This window comes from Dipodomys spectabilis, unplaced genomic scaffold (assembly GCF_019054845.1).
Source record: "Dipodomys spectabilis isolate Male_0828 unplaced genomic scaffold, ASM1905484v1 ptg000137l, whole genome shotgun sequence".
In the NCBI taxonomy this organism is placed as follows: domain Eukaryota; kingdom Metazoa; phylum Chordata; class Mammalia; order Rodentia; family Heteromyidae; genus Dipodomys; species Dipodomys spectabilis.
The window spans coordinates 12586010-12609361 of NW_024870814.1; the positions used below are offsets into that span (position 1 = coordinate 12586010).

The 23352-nt window shown below is 37.2% G+C and overlaps 1 protein-coding gene and 1 pseudogene across 1 annotated transcript; one reads left to right on the forward strand and one right to left on the reverse strand.

Annotated features, from left to right (window-relative positions):
- The window catches only part of LOC122116639, a 1030500-nt pseudogene that overhangs the window by 742949 nt on the left and 264199 nt on the right, over nucleotides 1-23352 (forward strand).
- On the reverse strand, nucleotides 7958-14901 carry LOC122116832. Its single transcript, XM_042690420.1, has 5 exons — nucleotides 14809-14901; nucleotides 14176-14666; nucleotides 10398-10437; nucleotides 9743-9940; nucleotides 7958-8052 (listed from the first exon to the last, which is right to left on the reverse strand). Exons 1-5 carry the CDS (start codon nucleotides 14855-14857, stop codon nucleotides 7958-7960), a joined length of 873 nt encoding a protein of 290 aa, XP_042546354.1. The 5' UTR covers nucleotides 14858-14901.

Consider the following 23352-nt stretch of genomic DNA (forward strand, 5'->3'; position numbering starts at 1 on the left):
CAATAAAAAAAATTCACCCACCACAATATATTATCTTAGAATAGCCATCATTTCAAAATAAATATATACTGTATAAATTAATTTTTAATTTATCCTATAACAACTATGTAGATGAAAAGATCTGAACATTGGATAGAAACATTGGATAAAAATGATTCTTTTAAGTGCAATATCTATCACTGAACAGTACTAGTAATTATTTTAACCACTATATACAATTTTGAGAATGAAACAATAATAATAATTTCTTCAATTATACTTTATTTCTTTGTTTTCATCTTTTGAGTAACTATATAATTGTGTCTCAAACTTACAGTTTAATTAACTAAAGATATGAAATCTAGGGCTAGGAAAGTGGATCAGTGGTAGAGCGCTTACCTTGCATGCATGAGGCCCTGGGTTCAATTCCTCAGCACCACAAAAACAAAAAGAAAAAAGCTGGAAGTGGCGCTGTGGCTGAAGTGGTAGAGTGCTAGCCTTGAGCTGAAGAGTTGAGGGACAGCACCAAGCCCAGAGTTCAGGCCCCATGACCAGACCCCCCCACAAAAAAAAAAGATATGAAATCACACTTAAATTAGAATAAGTGAAGACACATAAAAGCTCTATAAAAATTGTGGATGAAAATTATAGAATTGAAAACCCAGAAATGAACACAGAGACATATAGCCACTTAATCTTTGATAAGGTAGCTGAAAAAATAGAATGGAAGAAAGGCAGACTCTCCAGTGAATGGTGCTGGCAAAATTAGTTAATCACCTGTAGAAAACTAAAGTTAGATCCTTATATATCACCCTGCACCAGAATGAACTCCAAACAGTTCAAAAACCTCGAAGTCAAACCAGATACCCTGAAAACATTACAGAAAGGAATAGGAGAAACCCTAGGTCTCTTTAACACAGGCCAAAATTTCTTCATAGAGACCCCAAAACACAACAAATCAAAGAAAAGTTGGACAAATGGGATTACATGAAGATTCAGAGCTTCTGCATGGCAAAGGACATAGCTAGCAAGATCAATGAAGAAGCCCATGGACTGGAAGAAAATCTTCACTGGCCATACAACAGATAAGAGTCTCATATCGAAAATATACTTGGAACTCAAAAAATTAAATCCCCCAACAACAAATCCTCAAAGAAACAACTTCCCGATAAATAATTGGGCTAAAGCCTTAAAGAGAAACTTCTCTGAAGAGGAAATAAGAATCGGGAATAGACATAAAAGAAATGCACATCAAGGGGCTGGGCAGGTGGCTCAGTGGTAGAGCGCTTGACTTGCATGCATGAGGCCATGGGTTCAATTCCTCAGCACCACATAAGCAAAAAGAAAAAAGCCAGAAGTGGCGCTGTGGCTCAAGTGGGAGAACACTAGCCTTGAGCTGAAGAGCTGAGGGACAGCGCCCAGGCCCAGAGTTCAGGCCCCACAACCGGACCTCACCCCCGCCCCCCCCAAAAAAAAAGAAAAAAAAAGAAAAGAAAAGAAATGGAAATCAAAACAATATTGAGATTCCACCTCACCCCAGTTAGAATGGCTATAAACAAGAACTTTAACAACAACAGATGCTGGAAGGGATGTGGCCAAAAGGGAACCCTACTGCATTGTTGGTGGGAGTGTAAACTTGTCCAACCACTTTGGAAAGCAGTATGGAGGTTCCTCAAAAAACTCCACATAGAGTTCCTCTATGACCCAGCAATCCCACTTTTGGGCATTTACCCAAATGATCACAAACAAGACCACACTAAAGCTACCAGCATGACTATGTTTATTGCAGCATTATTTCCCATAACTAAGATATGGAACCTACCCAGATGCCCCTCAGTAGATGAATTGATCAAGAAAATGTGATATATATACACAATGGAATTCTATGCCTCCATCAGAAAGAATGACATTGCCCCATTTGTAAGGAAATGAAAAGACTTGGAAAAAATTATATTAATGAACTAAGCCAGGTCCAAAGAAACATAGGTCCCATGGTTTCCCTTATTTGCAATAACTAGTACATGTCTGAGACAAGCAGAAAAGGTCAGATAAGATGATGTTAAGGGAAATGAACTCCAAGATAAGGACATAAGTGGTTTTTCATTCTTGCTATTGTTTCTAATGTATTTATAAGATACCATTTGATTTTTTGTTGCTTTGTATGTTCCTCCCCCATAGTATAACCCCTGTTTTTACTGTATTTGATGTTGGTATAATTTGGGGAGTGGAAGGGAAAAAACAAATTGTTTAAATATGGATACAGGTGGACCCATTGCAATATTGAAATGTACATGATGCCATGTGGAAAAATGAACTTTACAATTTGGGGGGGGGGTGTAGTTGTGGAGATGGGAGGGAAGGTATGGAAGGGGAAAAACAAAGGAAGATGCAAAAATGCTTGATAGGAAATGTACTCATTACCTTGCTCATGTGATTGTAACCCCTCTGTACAGTATTTTCACAATAAAAACCTATTTTAAAAAAGACAGAATGAACAAGAACACCTTTTATTCAGTTACAGTAAGTTATTCAGACTCTGTATACACATATTTTTAAATCTTTCTACAGAGTCTGCTCCTGGAAAAGTTATTAACTCTATATTAGTCCCTCCTTGTCCTGCCTGCATTCCATGTGGGCAGCCACAGCCAGGTTTCCACACCTCATAGCAGAACCCAGCAAGAGCTGTGTTCATGTCTCAGTATAACAAACACTCAAGATTAAGGCTTTCCTTAAGCTTCCTCGGTATCTACTAAGAAACTGAATGCTGGTTCAGAGTTTTACAGAGTGATTTACATTCCACTTGTACCATCCAGAGCCTGAAGAACATACATTTCTGTGCTGTTCGCCACTACGTTTATGGGTTACTCAAACAGTTTCTTCTATTATTTTATAGCAGTATTTTATTATGATTAAGTGATTACAAAAATTTCACAAAATTTCACAGATTGTGGGAGGGGGATACTTAGTTACAAGCACAAACACATTCTAACCTTCATGGGGTAAATTGTCTATATCATGTTTTATAAAGTTTGTGAATTCTATGAGCTTTGACAACAAAGTTATTTCTTCCACATGGGGTGATATGCACATTTCTTTCCTTTTTCTTAGTGTCAGCTGTTCCTTCTTTCCTGCTCATTCCCTCCCTCCCATTGCTGCCATTTAGTTGCCTAGTTCGTTTTGATCAATGTCCAATGCAGCTGATGGGTCCCACTGTTGTTTGTTTTCCCCTGTATCCTCTTCCTAGTTTACCTCTGATGTGCACATAAATACAATATATGTGGTATATATTATTTTAAAAAAATATATTATACACACAAAAGATCCCTTTAGACATGTGAATTTCAAAATATTGCTCTTTTTATGAAACTAAAAAATCACGAAGTGTGTCTCTGCTTTGACCTTCTTAAACAAAAAGGAGCAATGACACAGGTGAGTTGCATTGTAGATTCTCTGTGCTGATAGATGGGCATTGCATTCAATTTGTAGATAGCTTTGGACAGTATTTCCATTTTCATGATGTTAATTCTCCAATCTAGGAGAATGGGGTTCTTTTACATTTCCTTAAGTCTGCTTTAATTTCCCTTTTCATGTCTTTAAAGTTTTCATCACAGAGGTCCTTCACTTTTTTAAAGTTAATTACTAGGTATTTTTTAAGGCTATTACAAAAAGAGTTACTTTTCTGATTTCAGCCTCACTCTACTCATTACTTGGCATACAGAAAAGTCATAGATTTTTGTGGATTAATTTTATACCATGATACTTCGCCAAAGTTTCACATAAGCTAAAGTAACTTGGGAGAAGAGCCAATGGGGTTCTTTAAATACAGGATCATGTCATCTGTGAAGAGGGGGAGTTTTACTTCTCCTTTCTCTATTTGGATCCCCTTTATGTTTGTCTTTTGCCTTATTTCTCTGGTTAGGAATTCCAATTAAATATTAAAGGAGTAGAGAAAGCAGACATCCCTATTTAATTTCCCATTTTAGAGGAAATGGTTTTCACTTTTCACCATTAATATAATGCTGGCTGTAAGTTTGTAATTATAGCTTTTATTATATTGAGGAATGTTCCATGGATTCCTAACCTCCTCACAATTTTCATCATAAAGGGGTTTTGGATCTTGTCAAATGTTTTTTCTGCATCTCTTGAGATGATCATATGATTCTTGTCCTTGCTACTTTTTTTTGGGGGGGTCCGGTCATGGGGGGTGTCCGGTCATGGGGCCTGAACTCTGGGCCTGGGCGCTGTCCCTCAGCTCTTCAGCTCAAGGCTAGTGCTCTACCACTTGAGCCACAGTGCCACTTCTGGCTTTTTTTCTTTTTTGCTTATGTGGTGCTGAGGAATCGAACCCAGGGCCTCAGGCATGTAAGGCAAGCGCTCTACCACTGAGCCACCTTCCCAGCCCCTACTACTGTTGATATGTTGAATCACATTAATGGACTTGTAAATATTGAACCAATTTGCATCCCTAGTATTAATCCCATTTGGTCAGTGTGTGATTCTTTGGATTAGTTGTTGAATTTGGTGGGCCAGCATTTTATTGAGTAGTTTTGCATTGATGTTCATCAATGTGGTGGGTCTACAGTTCTCTTTCTTTGATGAATGCCTATCTGGCTTTCGGACAAGGATTATGCTGGCTTCATAGAAAGATGATAGATGCAAATAAATAAAAATTTCATAAAACATACACTATAAAATAAAGTATGTGCAATATAGTGCTATGGTGTACAATATACAGGCTAACTACTAAGTATTTTCTATCAACTCCAGGTGGCTGTCCTCTGTTTCTGAATGCATTTTACCACCACCATTATCAAGGAGAGTTAACATCAGACATTGGCTCTCTACACACTGAAAGGGCCTGGTTACAGACAAAGATTTGTGATCCTTGTACATTTCTGTGCTAGAAATCTTCTACACTCCTAAGTAATATTCATTTATCTATCTTTGTTAATCCAACTTTCCCCTTAGAAGCTGAACCATTCTATAAATCAAGGCTGAAATCAAGTTCAGTTTACTCTGCTTCTTAAACCTACAGCACCCATTTCCTAGAGTTCTTAAATAATGAAGATTTCCATGACTGGACAGGCTCAGAAGTGATGACATGTAGCATGGTGAAGGGTGAAGCAGGACATTGGAGCTGCACAGATAGAGAGGACAAGGGAAAATGACACAGGTGATGAATCCAGAGTGAAATGAGGAAGGCTCCCACATGGAGTCCAGAATGTGGGGAAGCTGTCCACCTAGTGCTGGATGTCACAACTGGGAAGACACGGACAGGACATTTGCCTGACAATGAATCCACCATATTATTGTGATCCAAGTAGGTGCTGCAGTGCACAAAGACAACACTGCTCCCCAAAGGCCAGTAGCTCACAGACAAGGCATTGCCAAATCAGAGTCCAACTGCACCAGGCCCTAAATGACACTGTCCAATACTGACCCTCTTAACCACCACTTCACCCTTTCCCATACTGTTAGAGCCAAAGCACACAGGTATAAAACAAATTCATGCTTTCCTCTCCCCCCTCCACATAATGAGTAGAGCTTTGAAATTAGACCTGTCTTATGGTGAACATGCACTCTTGGTGCAGAAAAGGTCTCCTGATTATCATTGCTCAGATGTGGGTTTGAGAGAACAATTAGTGTTATGGCTCTGAGTTGCAGGAGGAAGAAGAGTGGATATGAGGATTAGAAAAGAATCACTCAACTATTTATGAAATAAGACACATAGGCCGAGATCACTAACATGGGGAAAAGCATAAAGACCCAGTGAAGCTTGAACTCCAGCCCTTATGGTGGTTAAGCAAAGGATATCCTACAAATTGAACCATATCCTTTAAGTTTTTTTTCCAATATTGTCTCATTTTCAGTCTGGGCCAGAATGGAGACAACTATTCTTCTACCGATGCCTCTTGTGTAGATGGAATTGCAGATATATGCCACTATCCTGGATTTTAGGTTGAGATATCACTCTTATCCAGGCTAGCCTTGTAATGTAGTCTTTCCAAATCCAACCTCCTAGCTACTCTACTGTGTGGCTGGGATTAAGATATAAGCTACTATATCTGGCCTATGATCATTTCTTAACAAATCTATCATGCAAGATAGGGAAGATTGCAGTTCCAGGTCCAGTCTAGACAAAAAATTTAATTAAACCTTATTATAGCAATATTATACCTATGATGCAAGCTTTGGCAAGAAGTATAAATTGAATAGGTAAATCAAGATCCAGGTATGCTTAGATAAGGAGTGATACTCTATCTCAAAAATAACCATAATCAAAAATGCTAAAGATAAGACTCAAAAAGTAGTGTGACTGCCTAGCAACTACTATATCCTGAGTTAAAACACCAGAAATGCAAATTAACTAATAAACAACTAATACTTAGCTATTGAGAGATTCATCAGTTTCATTACCTAACTGTATTAATTAGGTCTAGTTTTTTGTTGAGTGTGATGAAGCCAGAGATTTAGGACTAAAAGCCTGGGAACTCCCAGGGCCCACTTCAGGTTTTCCACATGTCAGGTTGGATAATACATAACAATATGCCAAATACAGAGTTGAAAAATAGTGAAGGTCAGAGAAAGGAGATTTATTATAAGCCAGAGTTTCCATGCAAGAGGCAAAGGAAGCACATAGGCACATCTTTTGGGTATAGACATGAGGTTTTGGTTTAAATAGAAAATAATTAGGACAGAGACAAGAACTATGCAGAGTTATGCAATCCTCAGTCACAGGTGTGGCCTAGTGTGTCATCCACTCAGACCTGGTTTGGGGATGGGTTCCAGACAAGTTGCTATCACTGTGATGTCATCACTTTAGGAGAGCAGTCTGGGCAGGATGAACAAGACTTTGTTGCCTAGCAGGTGGTATGTCCTGAGGAGGCTCTGCTGTTCCTTCCCTTGGGGACAGTGCTCCTATTCCCTGTCAATATTAATGTGCTCACATCACTTCTGTCCTTTCTGGGTTCCCAGGTAGCTGCAAGGTGAAGGATTCAGTCCAAAGACAGACAAAACTGGAGGCAAGGAGGCCAATGTTTCTCCTGCTCTTAGTTAACTCCTGAGAAAGGAGTCAGTGCTTTTCAGCTTTTAAACACTTATTATAGTATTACACATCTGTAATTCCAATTGCTCGGGAGAAATAGTCATGGGGATCAGGAGTTTAAGATTAACCAAGGCAAAGATAGATATAGTCATAGATGAGTCATAGATGAGGGAGGGATCCCTCCTGGAAGGCAAGGGCAGCAGCAGGAATGCTTACTGTTCCTTGTCTGCCCCTGGCTCTGAAATGAAACTTCTGTGTAGTCCCCAATTCAAATGCCCCTCTAGGATGGTTCTTGATGATATAACTAATTTCCTAAATAATTTTCTTCTATTTAGGATAGCAATAGGTGAAGAACTTTCCTAACAGAGCTAGGGCTCTACATTCCATGTTTTATTCCCAGGAAGAGCTGAGACACCTTGGATTAGTGACAGGGATTGGGATAGGGAAATTGGTAAGTAATGATCCTTTCCTGAGGCAGAGCTTGTGCTGAGGGAAGAACTGGGGTCTGCTTTGGATGTACTGAGGAGGCTGTGTATTGTCTGAGACAAAATCAAGTACAATATTGAATACTCAATTCTGAAAAGATAAATTGGCATGGAGACATGAACCTGATGCTCTGTCCTCATGCAGTGAGACAAATGTATTCCATGAACAGCACCACAAGTGCCTAGAACTCATCTCTTTGTAATTATACACTCACAATTCATATATTCAGTCACAAATTCATTACAGTTTTCAAATCCCAGCTTGTTTGAAGGACTTAATTTGATATAAACATTTGTAAATTAATTACCAAATTGATTTATAATTTGCAAATAAAACAATACCGAAAACTTTACATTTAAGTTTTCCTTTAGACCTTCAGCAGGCTCACACTAGAAATTCCTGGGATGATGCTTTTTTGCTTCTCTTTGACTCACAGCATGTGTGGTTTTATTTCACACTGTCTGATCTTTGCATAGGCTCCTTGTGTCCAGCATTGCTTCTCAGAGCTCTACTAATTGTGGACTTCTCTACGGGATGAGGCCCTAAAACATTAGATGGGTGAACAGCATTAAGATGCTGTCATAGTTCCAACACATCATGTCCATGATGCTTTGTATCATTGTGTCTGATACTGGAAATATTATTTCAACATATATTGTGAATGAGGTTCACCTAAGACTACTTATCTATTCACAAAAAGGAATAAGGCAATTTTTAAATATATAAATTAATGTGTTGTTGATACAATGCGAGATCACTGTCTATAACTGACTGCATGTACCTTTAAGGATATCATGATTACCCAATGTCCATCCAGGCTCCTGGCTATGTGTGGGGGTAGAGAGGGTTCCCCTCTTTTCTAATTTCAACCAGTCTTTTATGGAGTTTCACAACAGGACAAACTCCAGCACAAGCTCCTAAACTTTTATTTCCTGGACACTCACTTGGGCATGTGGGCTCTCCAACTAAGTCACATGCAGTGATTTGGGGATGGAATTCACTCTGCTGATCAGTAGCCTCCAGTTGACAATGAATCAAATCATCATTGTCAGCAGTACTGTAGAGAAGTACAGTGTGTCCGCCTCCACTGCAAACCTCCTTCCAAGGTCATAGGTAAGTGAGTCTTTGTTGTATCAAATTCCTCCTCACTTTCCCAAATACATAGAATATTGTTATGTCTTGGAGTGTTCTCATGCAAAATTTATATTGAGCAACTCAATCAATCTTCATTATATTCAAAAATCAATTTGTTGAGTGATACATCCTTTATACAATTATTTCCATATAATAAAAGTATAACAAAATAAAATAAAAAGAATGAGAAAATAAAAAATAAAGTATATTAACCTAATTTAAATCTATTGTATAAGAAAGTAATTTACAAAGATTTTATAATGAAATGTGTCTTTTATTAATTTGTTCCAGAATTTTGAACACCTGAATTATTGCCCTTGAGGAAAGATTTATGTCACTGAGATGATCAAGGCTCTATCTGCACCTTCTGGTAAAGGGACTTGATTGTCTTATGCCCTGTTGAATAAACTATCTTTTCACTTACCTGATGACACAAAAGTTCACCATTTTATTCCTGGGCTATATCACCATGTACCTACCACTCTTTCACTTTGGAAGATTCCCCAGGTCAGTGCTCCAGAACATTTTACAAGCATGTCTGCATTATATTCTTGTATACTTTTTTCAGTTAGCTTTTCTCCAGCCTGACTATTCTGCTCAGAGACTCTTTGCTAGATTTACAAGAGTTCTGTTATGTATGTTCTGATCTGTTTTTTTGTATGAACCTTATACATTTTGGCATTACCTCTTTGAATCATTCTGTACGAGATTTCTGTAATTTCTGTCCAACATATAGAAGCACTGATCTGTATGTAGATGTCTTTGTCTGTATCTTTCACCATGGGTCATTAGTGATAATGGGACTTAATCATTCTGATTGGCATGTGCTGGTCCTAGAAGCTCCTGGAAGCTGAAGTGGCAATGGAACCAACACCCTAAGATTTCAGGCTCAGAGACTCTGCTGTGCTGCTCCCCAGACAAACATTGCACTAGCACACCTGGGTCAAATCCGAGGCAGGGGAGGGAGAGTTGTTCAGTGATATATCACTATATGAAGAACATGTGTAGCTTGCATACAGTAATAAATCCCATATCCTCAGCCTCCACACTGCTGATTGTCAGTGTGAAATCTGTCCCTTACTCAGTGCCAATGAGTACCTGGGATCATAGATGCATTGTTGGAAACAAAAGATATCAGGAGTTGTGGAGATTGTCCTGGCTTCTGCAGGAACAAATCCAAATATATATGTCCATTTCTATGCAGGAGACTCTGACTAGACCTGCAGGAGATGGAAGCTGGCTCTCCATGGGGCAGGGAGACTGGGGTCTGGGTCATCACAACATCACCAGTAGATCCTAAAATTATAATAAATTAGAAGTGCAAGGTTGTATGTGAACATTGAGACTTTCCATCACTTTCTCATAATGAATTATAATTTCCATGGCTTTGATTATTTTCTAAAACAATTTATATTTTTTAAATATAGAGATTGCCCAGCGCTGAGCTGAGAGCTGAGGATTGCCTTTCAAAGCTGGCCTATCCAGAAAAGTTCCTGTGAGACTCTTATCTCCAATTAACCACAGTGGACAAAAAATACACAGATTTTTCAAACATAAATGAGCCTGTAGTTCTGACATATATCACCACTACATATCTGTCAGGGTTGTCAGCAAAGCACAGGACTTAATTCCATCTGGAATGTTTTTCACTGTCACATAACTAAACTTCACCTGCCCCCTACTAGTAGACTAGGTCTGAACTTCTTACCCATGAACAGAACACATATGGAAATCAGTGGACCTATAGGCTCACCTCCATCCCCTTTTCCATCCTGATCTTTCTCTGCCTTTATCTGTAATCCAGAGAATTATTAGACCCATAACCTGAGAACCTTGTTTTTAGCAGTGAAATGAGGAATACTCATCAGTGAAGTTAAGGTCAAGCTGAGCCTTTATCGCAGATTCAGGCTGGAAAGTCCTCCCTAGGGAGCACTATGCAAATTAGCAGGTGGGTGCAGCAGTATCAGAGAAGCAAAGGGGTTGGGGGAAAAATGGCAGTACAGATAGAAGCTGCCAGGAAATAAGGGCACATATACAGATATGAAAGGCATACAGATACCTAACAGTACCAGTTTTGAAACTATTATTCTTCTTTATTGGGACATAAGCTTGAAATCTGGACTCAAGCTTTCTGGGGAACACATGTGACAACACTCGCATCTATTTGGATTTAGCACATTTTTGAGATAACTTATCATACTTTGTATAGAGTCTGCTCACAGAACACAATCCTCCTACCTATGTTTTCCACATAATCAGGGTCTCAGGCTTGGATGTGTGAGGTAGGCTAAATTTTTTCCCTGTCTACTGGAATCATAATTCTCTTGATCTCTTTTGACCTAATAGATGGGATTAGAGGTGAGAACCAACATGCACAAAGTTTGAGTGTGTGTTTAAATCCATTTTCCTTCTATATTCATTCATTTTGTAGGAAATGTAAGTTTTTGATCAGTAATGTGACTTGGATTCCCAAGTTTGAACGTGTATCTCTGGTAATTTCAGTATCTTAAATTCTCCAACTTTTTGTAATTATGATGACATAGTGAGATTTGTTTACAAAATAAATGATTATATATGCATATACACACATATATGTGTAAATATGTATATGTACACACATATATGTACATATACATATATGTGTGTGTACATACACACATATATATACACATATATATGTATATACACATGTGTGTATATACATATACACATATATCGTTTCTAACATTTGTATATGTATATATAATTTCTGCCTAACTTTTATACTTAAAAAAAGAATAAATTTACTTTTTGAAAAACTAGAGTAAAGCAATAGAGATGGTGAATTAGATCTAGACCTGATATTAATGTATAGATAGCTTATTTAAATTCCTTTGTACAGCTAATATGTGTTTAAAAAAAAAGAAAGAAAGTTTTTTTAAATTTTTGCCACAAAGAATTGAGAACATAAATGTTAACCTGATTTAATAATTACACAATGATTCCTCATATTAAACATTACATGGAACCCCATTAAAATATATACTCTATGATTTGGGGATATTTACAATTTATCATATTAACTAAATATCATTTCTCTATAAAGAATGAATTTACTTAAAATTATAATTATGTTGTTTCCTTGGATTATATGGTGAGAAATAAAATTTCTCACCATATAATCCAAGGAAACACAGTATAATTATGATTTTCTTGTTGCTTAATAGATGTATGGATAAGAAAATGTGGTATATATATATATACATATATATATATATATATATATATATTATATACAATGGGATTCTATGCTTCCATCAGAAAGAATGATACCACTCCATTTGTTAGGAAATGGAAAGGCTTGGAAAACTCATATTAAGTGAAGTAAGCCAGACCCAAAGATATATAGACCCCATGGTTTTCCTTATTTGCAATAATTAGTATACTTCTAGGATATCTTATCAGATGAGCAGAAAAGCCCAGAAGCTATGTACATAAGACCGTATAAGATGATGCTAAGTGAAATGAACCCCACGTTATAAACGCAAGAGGTGTTTCTTTGTTGTTGTTGCTTTTAATGTACTATGTGATTTTTTTGTTGCCTTTGTAAGTTCTTCCCCCTAAGGTATATCCCCTGTTGTCACTGTATTTGATTTTGTTACACTCCATCTTGTATATACATTTGTCTAATTTGGGGATGGGAAGAGGAATAACAAAATGCTGAAACAAGGATACAAGATGACCCATTGCAATAATGACGGCCACAAGACACTATTTTGGAAATGAACTTTACAACTTCGGAGAGGGGGAGGCATGAGGGAGGTGAGGAAGGAAAGGGATAGTGGGAGAACAACAAAGGAGGAGGTAACAATGCTCAACAGAAATGTACTCCTTGCCTTAACTCATGTAACTGTAACCCCTCTGTACAGCATCTTTACAATAAAATAAAAATAAACATTAAAAGAATCTAAAAAAGCTGAATGATCATTTGGCAGATTTTTGTGATTGGCAGAAATGTCAAAATTGATTATAGAGTTGAAAGTAAACATCTAAGTTATATATTCATTGAAAGAAAGCAACAGATGAAATATTCACAATAACCAGTTATGGCAACAGCCTAGATGTCCTAAAATAGATGAGTTGTTCCAAATGTGGTACCTACACACAATGGAATTTTACACTGCCATTAGACAGAATGATATTATATCATTTGTAGGGAAATGGATGGACCTGAGGAAATCATGTTTGGGGAGTTAAACCATGGTCAGAGAGATAATGCACATGTTACCTCTCACATGCGAATGTTAGATGTAAACTAGGTGATAGGTTGTGCTGATTCTAGGCCTTCACACACAGTGGAAACAAAGGAAGACACTCTTGGGAAGGAAAACAAAGGGGCAATGCTTCTGTGATTCTGGTCATATAAATAATACCAAAACAAACTCCAGGAAATTGAAACGAGCTTTTCTTTCCTTTTTGTTTGCAAAATTTGTCTTGCTTGTTCCTTTTTTTGTTTTTTAGTGTGCAAACAGGATATAAAAACAGAGACTCATAAGGTGGACAAAAGCAGCAGTGGGACTCATTAGATACTATGTTGAAATATACAGCATGAGTATAGACAGGAGAGAAAAATTGGGAGAGAACAAGGAAAGAGTGACATTATCCAAACATAAATGTACTCTTTGCATGAATTGTGAAGCAGCAACTTCTCTGTACATCCTTAAAAAGAAAAAAAAATGTAAGAAAGCAAGTAAGTTCAAGAAAGATTAGACAGGGATCATGTACAAACCAGAAAGAAATACAGGTGTGACTGTCACAACTGGACCTTGTACGGGTAGTAGTTACAGGGGAACACATGAAAGCTGCAATGTCAGAAGTGAAGAGGGCAGACACCGGAACTATTATGATGTTCTTGTCCCACCAATTCATTCAAAGTAACTTTAAATGAGAAAGAAAAATTAAGTCACACAAATGAATGGGAGAACCATTGATACACAGGTAATTTATACAAGAATAATGTTTTGAATTCAGAACTTAACATTTCCTACATGGCTTCAGTGATTTGAACAAAGACTTGGGAACTCACATAAAATTTAATCAGTGGAGTAAGAGGGTTAAATCAAAAAGACATCAATAGTAGTGTATACCAGAAAACAAGAGGGAGTTTTTGACTAGGGCGTTAGCTAGCTGAATCAAATGAAATTGAATGAAGTCATAGATTAGAAAGAGAGAGAGATTTTATTGGTAATTGACCATTATAGTAACATAAACAACAAGAAGAAATCCATGAGACAAATTATGGAAATGCAAGAAGGTCCTATTACTTGTTTTGCCCATGGTGTTGAAATATGGTCACAGGAGTATGGAAGGTTGAAGAAAGATCAAGAATGGTCTTTATTAATATTATTTGGAACATTAATTAGATCCATCTTGGTTATCAACTTATTTCTTGGAGGTGGAAATCAGGTGGACACTAAAAATCAGGAACTTTTTTTTTTTTTACAAGAATTGAACAGAAAAAAAATGGGAAAAGCTGTTCTAATCTTTTCCACATCAGGTTTGTTAAGAACAGTATGGGAGAAGTGAGAGTAGAAGTGACAGAACAGGAAAGAGGAAGTGAACTCACTTGTGCATGAAGCAAACACCACAGTGGGACTAGTTCCCCTGTTGAACATCTTCAGTAGCCGCAGAGACAGTCTCACTGAGAACACTGAGTAGGTTTTTGTAACAGAGTGTATCACTGTGTAAGGAAAATTATCATCATGCTGACAGAAATAATATGCAACGTCCTCAGACTTCACATCATTAATTGTCAGGGTAAAATCTGTTCCATACCCACTGCCACCGAACCGGGATGGGTCTCCAGAAACAACAGTAGAAACACCTTTAATGATGAGCTTAGGGGCTTCTCCTGGCTTTTGTTGGTACCAGTGCATGTCATCATCAATATCTGTGCTGGCTTTGCAGTGGATGGTGGCTTTGTGTCCTGCAGCCACAGACAGGAATGCTGGAGACTGTGTGAGTATTGTTTCTGCTCTGCTGTCTGTTTGTGGAAGAAAATAAGAAAGACAAATCAAGTGCATCAAATTTCAGAGCATGAAGAATATCAACCTCTTATGAAAAGGGATTATTTGATGGAGACTCTGAGACTTCATTCCATGAAGTAGAGGAACTGTTTCTCTTACCAGAGATCCAAAGGAGAAGAAGGCTGAGAATGTGAGCCTGTGACCCCATGGTCTTGTATCTGCAATGTGGGTGCAAGTTAGCTTCTCAATTAGCTCACCAACATAGCATATGTGCCTTCAGAGATCCAATATGTATACAGGAGAATATGCAAATAGAATGGTAATGGTGCGGGATAGGAAAGCAGTGTTGAAATGGCAGGTGTGAACACTTGGAGCATGACCTGAAAAGGGTTTCCTCTTAGGATCACATGCCCTAGGATGGAAGCATAGCCTCCTGGACCATTAATATGTTCATATTCCTTTGGCTTTTAGGCTACCAGAAAACTTTTATACTGCTATTCAGGTTTAAAAAATCAACAACTCATTATTTCTGCTATTTTGCCCAAATAACACCCCAGTAACACTTTCATGGAAATAGTCTTGGTATTGTTCTCTGTCCCCGCATAAGGAGCCTCTCCTATCACTTAGAATGGAAACTATGTCACAAAGTGGCAACTTTCAACTTCACAATTGGTTCACTAATTTTTCAGCTTTGCTTTCAGTTGAAATTAACAACCATCAAATTATAGTCCAATTCTCTCAGACTAGTTTCATAAAACTTTCATTTTATCTACAGTGAAGTAATGACTTCCTAATGTATCCTGGTAAAATTATCTAAAGGAATGTTCTTTACCTAAGAGAAACACCCAATTTAATAACCGATATCCATTACTTATTATGTGTAACTGGAAACCATAGTTGATCATACATTTTGGGGAAAAGGTGACTGACAATTAGATTAATGTGATCACAATCACAATAGAACAACGTGTGTGTGTGTGTGTGTGTGTGTGTGTGTGTGTGTGTGTGTGTGTGTGTGTGTGTGGTTTTGTGTGTCCTGGGGTTTGAAGTCAGGGATTGGGATATATCTCTGAGCTGTTCATGACTAATACTCTTAAGCACTAGAGCTACAGCCCCACTTCTGGCTTTAAAAATTATATTCTTTTTTAGTATGTTTTTATTGTAAAAATACTGTACAGAGGGGTTACAGTTACATGAGTAAGGTAATGATTACATTTCCTATCGAGTATTGTTGCCTCCTCCTTTGTTTTTCCCTTATCTTTCTTTCCTTTCTCACCTCCCCAACTATTCCCCTCCCCCACTGAAGTTGTAAAGTTCATTTTCAACGTAATGTCTTGTACATCTCATTGTTACAGTGGGTCAACCTGTATCCCTATTTAAGCATTAAAAATTACATTCTTACTGTCATCATCACTATTATTATTCCTGTTGTTGGAGATAAGAGTGTTAGGAGGGCTTTCCTGCTAGGCCTGGCTTTGAACTGTAATTCTCCTATCTCAGCCTCTTAGGTCGCTGGGATCACAGGCATGAACCACTGGCACCTGGCCAACAACACTATATTTAATAAAAAAAAATATTTCTAAGATCCTTCTCTAAGAAAAGTGAACAAAAATTCTAAAGAATGCACATATGCACAGACTTACTCATATTAAAAAAATTATAAAGCAAGCTCATAGGTAGTTTGGGAGTAGAAATTCTAAATTAATTGCCATATATAATACATGATACACGTGAACATTCTTGAGGCAAAATTTCTCTAAAACTTCATCTATTAATATCCAGAAAATGCCAGAAAGCAGACATGGCTCACAAAGTAGAGCATTAATGGTGCTCATTATTGTCAGGCAAGCTGAGCAATCACGTATGGCCATGACTCCAAACACAGTACCAGCACAGAAAAAAAAAGAATCTAAATGCCACCAAAAATATCATTAATGTAAAATTTATATATTTAATCCACATCAAAATAAAATATTAAGGATTTCAAAAGACCTAGTAGCTAAGCCTAATGATAAATTATAGAGTAGAATACATGTTTGGAAATCATATATTCAACACAGAACTCCTATGTGTCCTTATGAGAAAGAATATTCAATGAACATTTGATCAAGGCATGATAGTTTATATCTATACATACAATATATAGATATAAATATTGATCTAGTTAGATATCGAGACACATTGGTGGGGAAAGAGGATCTCTTTTTTCCCCGCAAATCTGATCTACATGGAGAGTTCAAGGCTGTACTGGAGTACACAGCAAGACATATCTCAATAACCTAAGTAAACAACAAACCAGGCTCACAAAGAATAAAGAAGCATGTTACCACCACTACCAACAACAAATACAATCATCTTTATATCAAGAGTAAAAGACAAGTACACACAATTTGTAAAAGTAGACATATAAAATATGTACGTATATAAAAGACATTCAATATCCTTAGATGTTAGAGAAATGTACATAAAAGCCACATAAGCTTTAACAGATAGTAAATAAAATTAAAAATATAATAACAACATCAAATATGCTAAGCATGGTGGGGAACTGAATAGTCATACATTGCTGCATAAGATAGAATAATGCTAACATGAACTTGGATAGTGCCTTTTGACTTTAAATTTGTATTGGAAAACATTTCAAAAGATAAAATCTTGGCATCTATTCCAGAAGAAAACATTGGGATTTTATGCAGAAATTTGTAAAGAAATGTTCTTAAAAGTTTTACCAGTAGTAGCTAAAATTAAGAAACTATCCAACAATTCCTTACTAACAAAAAATCAAAGTAAATGTGTTTCTTGACACATGAAATATTACTCAATAAAAAAAACAGGAGCTAAACTGTTGATATTTATGGTCTCGATGAACCTTAGGAAAGCTGAACTGAATAATATAGCAAAACACAAAATAAGGCATATTCCATTCTTTTCCTGATGTGATAGCCAAGCCTGAGGGATTGGGAAGAGGAAACACTGTAGCTCAGGGACAGCACAGGGAGTCTGTGGTGTTGGAAAAGCATTGTTCCTCCAGGATGATGTTGATAATAGGGAAACACATGTATGCATTAGGTACATTCTCAATATACATACATAACTGTGAACTGCACATGTGATAAGCACACATAGAGCCACCCGATGCACACACATCCTGCACATGCACAAGCAACAAGTATGCGAGAATAACTGGTGACCACCATTGCTGTATGGATGATGTCAATGGCAATTGCCTGATTTACATAATTCAACACAGTAATAGAAGATGCAGTGTGGAGAATGGATGTAGAAAACCTCCTACTCATTTTCTTTGTAACTTTCTGTGGGTCTATAAATATTTGAAAATAAACACTAATAACTCATCATTGTTTTCTTACTTGAAAACTCTGAAAAAGTGACTGGCAATTTCTCAAATAGTTGGCAAAAATCCAAAAGAAGTTTTCTATCTCCCTCTAGTGGTGGTATTTTAAGAGAAAATTCTGAATACCTGAATATATATATGTATTCTTTAAGTAGTTTAAGGATTTGCCATACAAGGGAGCAGTTTATAAATACAGTGCTTCTTGATCAATTTTGCCTTTTTAAAATTCTCACTCACCCTTCCCTGTCCAGCCCTCCCATTACTTTTCTTAAATTTTAGTATACATATTGATATTTTTGGCATTTTAGAGATTGAGTTATGTATACAATGCACCATGATCTGTGTCATCCCTTTAACATCGTCATACCCCTTCAACCCACCTTTCCCTTCTTTTTTTCAATTCTGTGGTATACACAATGTATTCTTGCCTATATTAGATTCCCTTCCATCATTCATTCCTCTATCTCTCTTCTTCCCCCTCTGTCTTGCAAGTACCAGTTACCTGGTACTTTTTAAATTACATGTTTCAATATCTGACAATCTACATTTATATGCATAGAAATTCACTAGCCATACAACAGACAAGGGTCTCATATCTAAAATATACCTGGAATTCAAAAAAATTAAATCCCCCAACAACAAATCCCCAAAGAAACAACTGCCCAATAAATAAGTGGGCTAAAGTCTTAAAGAGAAACTTCTCTGAAGAGGAAAGAAGGATGGCCAATAGACACATGAGGAAATGCTCAACCTCCCTAGCCATAAAAAAAATACAAATCAAAAGGACATTGAGATACCACCTCACTCCAGTTAGAATGGCTAAAATCAAGAACTCTAATAACAAGAGATGCTAGAGGGGCTGTAGACAGAAGGGAACCTTACTTCATTGTTGGTGGGAGTGTAAACTTGTTCAACCACTTTGGAGAGCAGTATGGAGGATCCTCAAAAGACTTCACATAGAGCTCCCCTATGACCCAGCAATCCCACTTTTGGGCATTTACCCAAATGTTTACAAACAAGACCACACTAAAGCTACCAGCACGACTATGTTTATTGCAGCATTATTTACTATAGCTAAGATATTGAACCAACCCAGATGCCCCTCAGTAGATGAATGGATTAAGTAAATGTGGTATATATACACAATGGAATTCTATGCCTCCATCAAAAAGAATGACATTGCCCCATTTTTTAGGAAATCGAAAGACTTGGAAAAAATTATATTAAGTGAAGTAAGCCAAGCCCAAAGAAACATAGGTCCCATGGTTTCCCTTATTTGCAATATCTAGTATATGTATGAGTCAAGCAGAAAGGGTCAGATAATGTGATGTTAGGAAAATGAACCCTTAGATATGTATTTTAATGCTTTTTTCTTTCATGAATTTGTTTCTAATGCATTTATAAGATTATTTCTTTGTTGCTTTGTATGTCCCTCCCCCACAGTATAACCCCTACTTTCACTATATTTGATATTGGTATAATTTGTGGAGGACATGGAGAAAAACAAGTCATTTAGGTATACAGGTGGACCTGTTGCAACAATGAGAAGTACAAGTTGTCATGTCTAAAACGAACTTTACAAATTTGGTGCGGGGGGAGGGGGGGGGAGGATTAGGTGGAGGGGCAGGGGGGAGGCTGGGAAGGGATGTGAAGGGTAAACAAAGGAGGAGGCTGCAATGCTTGATAAGAAATGTACTCATTACCTTGCCCATGTAATTGTAACCCCTCTGTACAGTATGTTCACAAAAAATAAAAATTAAAATTAAAAAAATTAAAACCTATATTCAATGTAACAATTTTTGTATCCACTAATATCCTGTCATTCTTCCACACTATATTGCTATAGCAAATTAATCTAATAATTCTTTTAAATTTTCTCTTTGGAGTAATGGAAATGTGAAACTGAGGAAAATGTACTGCACTCATATACTGACATGTTGACTTGAAATGCCCTAGTGTAAATACTTGTACATAATTATATACAGATACACATGATGAGCATGTATATATATATATATATATATATATACACACACACTCATATATATAATTCTGCTTATTTTAAACTAACATACAATCTTTAAAGGTCTTCAGTCCCAATCCAAAACAACCTGTTTCTGCTTATTTGTCTCAGAGATTTCAGTCTCTACTTCCTGTCTCCAAAGTTTCTGGACTTGTAAGGCAAAAACATCACCTGGCCATTAGGAGCAAATAGAGAAGAAGGTTTGTGTTGATGCCATAATGTACCCAATTTAGCCCTGCAAAGAGGTTTCTTGTGGGAAATTATTAGACCATTGTCTGTCCATTCCTTGAGAGTATTAAAACTTCTCTCATGAAATGAGTCACAAAGTATTCGCTTGTTATAATGTGAAGACAGCCATATGCTTGTTTATCTCAACTTGCATCTGGTTTTCTATTTATAAACATTATTGTGACACAGACAGAACTGGCCTTGCCTGAGTACAAAACTCTTCTTCATTCAGAGCTTAGGTCAATAATAAAGGACTGGTACAGGGCTGTGTGTGTGTGTGTGTGTGTGTGTGTGTGTGTGTGTGTGTGTGTGTGCATTTATCTGTATGTGTAAGAGAGAGACAGAGACAGACAGACAGAACAGAGATAGAGAAACAAAGAAAGTCTGAGAAATATGGTTTAAATGAAAATGCTTTTAAATGTGTTGAGGAGAAAAATCATATCTGTAGTATCTGTTATACTCATTTCCTGAACAAAAATTCCTAAACCTAACAGGGATCATTGTTAACTTGCTGGAATATATTCAGTAGATCTGAGGTGATTTTGTAATTTTGAATCTGTAGCATGCTCTTGGGGATTCTGTTGCTGATTTTTATTTCTGGATAAATTCTGAGAAGAAAAGAAAATAATACTGCATCTATGGTTAGTTGTGTTTCTTCCTATGTGTCAAGAAGGAGTTTTCTGGGAGATGTGTGCCTTATATATGTCTATAACTACTTCATTTTGCATTAACTGAGTTTGACTGAAACTCTCGCTATGGACAATGCCTTCCTGTATATATTCAGTGAGTTGGACCACGACCTCACTGGGTCATTTGCTGTGAACTCCTCTCATCACAGTCTCTTCTGGAAGTATATTTCCCAACACTGATGAGATCACTTCTAATCTCATTTGAGATTAGAAGCCTTAAAAGATTCAATCTATTCAAATATAACCTTCAAAGAAACAGGAGAGCAGAGAGGAGAGTGAAGAAATTTTGAGCTTCAGTCTGGGCAAGCAGGGGAGGCTGGGCGGTCAGTGCATAACTATGGAACCTGCTGGACATTGTAGGTATTCACTTCTGCCAGGAATGTAACAACATACTGTACCCACAGGAAGACAAGGAATACTGCATTCTGCTGTGTGCATGCCGGAACTGTGACTACCAGCAGGAAGCAGACAGCAGCTACATCTAACGTCAACTAAATCAAGCGCGAAGTGGACTAGCTGACCCAGATCATCGCTGACGTGTCCCAGAACCCCACTTTGCCATGGACCGAAGACCACCCATGCGAGAAGTGTGGCCACAAGGAGGCAGTGTTCTTCCAGTCACACAGTGTCCGGGCTGAGGATGCCATGCGCCTGTACTACGTGTGCACTGCAGCCACCGCTGGACCAAAGGAGCATCTCTAACTCCCCCTGTAATAAGTGCCAGGTTCTGTGCCCATGAAAAGAAGAAATTTAGAACTCCATACACATTTCTTGTTTTTAGTTCTACTTTTATTCTCTGTCTGTAGTTGTGCAAAAAAAGAGGTTCACCATTAAACATGTCAGTTTATAAATACAATGCATCTTGAATAATGTCACTCTTTTATCTTTCTACTCTGTCCTTCTCTATCCAACCTCTCTGCCTCCAGAAACATTTCCATGTATAAAAATACATATTAAATTATTAAATATGAATTTATGACTCGATATATGTATGGTACACGGAAGACCCTTTTCAGACCACTCTTGGAAATACTGAAGTAATATGGGTCACTATTTTATATGTACCTGTTATACAGTCCCATAAGTGTCCTAAATGAATTTTATTTATTCACATTTTTCATACTTTTTTCTATGTGTGTGTTTATTTAACTGGGCCACAAGCCAAGGGTGCTTTGACCATCTAAACTCTGAATAAACAATAGAAAAAAATGATGTCCAATCATTCTAAAACAAGGTACAAATTTATATTATTCCTCCTTTGTATTTCCTCAAGTTACTATAAAATCATTATTTCATTCTCCACTTATCATGTGAACTGCAGGACAGACAAAACTGGTACTAAATAAAACAAGGTGAAGGAAGCTGGATGTTGTATAGGTGTGAAAGCCACTTGGTAAACTTAGGGGACACACTAATAGATTGACAAAGAGAGGCCGCAAAAGCATTGACACAAGTAGGGTTGAAAGAAGCCAGATTCTAAGGATAACCCCTGAAATTTTCATGATGTATGCTCCAGGGCTGGCTTCAGCATATATGGGCATGTGGCTTGTAAATTTCCAGTCCACACAGACTCAGGCACCAAAATCCATGGAAGAATTTGGATAATGATCTCAAACAAGAGCTGTGGGCAGGCTTACACTTCATGGGTTGTGAGTTTCTGCCTGACAGCTGAGGCTGTGGATGCGTAGGAAGCAGGATACTTTCCTGTGGATCTTCCTGGGAGAAGGAAGTACAGTTCAGAAGGAAAGTGTTTATGGTCTGGGCCATGAACCTGAATGAGGTCTGGCACACGTTTCTATATTATCAGAAGAAAAGCTACATAAACTTTCGAGAGGAAATATAATGAAAAATGATAAAGGTAGCAGGAACTATGCTAAACATGGTGGGGAGCTGAATATTCATCCATTGCTGAATGGAATTTAAAATGCTACAGCAATGTTAAAATGACCTTGAAATTGGATAACAAGTTTGACAAAAAATGTACTTATTACCTTGTTTATGTAACTATAACCCCTCTGTACATCACTATGGCAATAAAAAATATGAACTTGGACAGTGCTTTCTAAACTTGAAAGCTCTATTGAAATACATTTCCAAAAACAAATGGTGGGGCATTTATCCCAGAGTAATACATTTCATTTTCACATAGAAACTTGTAAAAAATAGTCTTAGAATCCTTATCAGTAGTAAAACTAAGAATCTTCCCAACTGTTCCTAACTGATAAAAAATAAAAGAAAATGTGTTTCTTCAACCAAGGCATTCTATTCAATATAAACAGGAGCTAAACTATCATATATATTGACTGGATGAACCATAAAAAGCTATACTGAATAATACAGCCAATCTTAAAATGGGACTTTTTTATATTTTCTTTTTATGAAGTGTCCAGGGCTGAGGGATTGGAAAA

Excerpts from the sequence above, each read along its gene's own strand:
- LOC122116832 (XM_042690420.1), bottom strand. The coding sequence starts at position 14,857 with ATGGGGTCACAGGCTCACATTCTCAGCCTTCTTCTCCTTTGGATCTCT. Across the intron at positions 14,667-14,808 it reads TCTTCTCCTTTGGATCTCTG|ACAGCAGAGCAGAAACAATA; the intron begins GTAAGAGAAACA and ends TTCCACAAACAG. Across the intron at positions 10,438-14,175 it reads CTGTTCTTAACAAACCTGAT|ATAAAGGCAGAGAAAGATCA; the intron begins GTGGAAAAGATT and ends TCTGGATTACAG.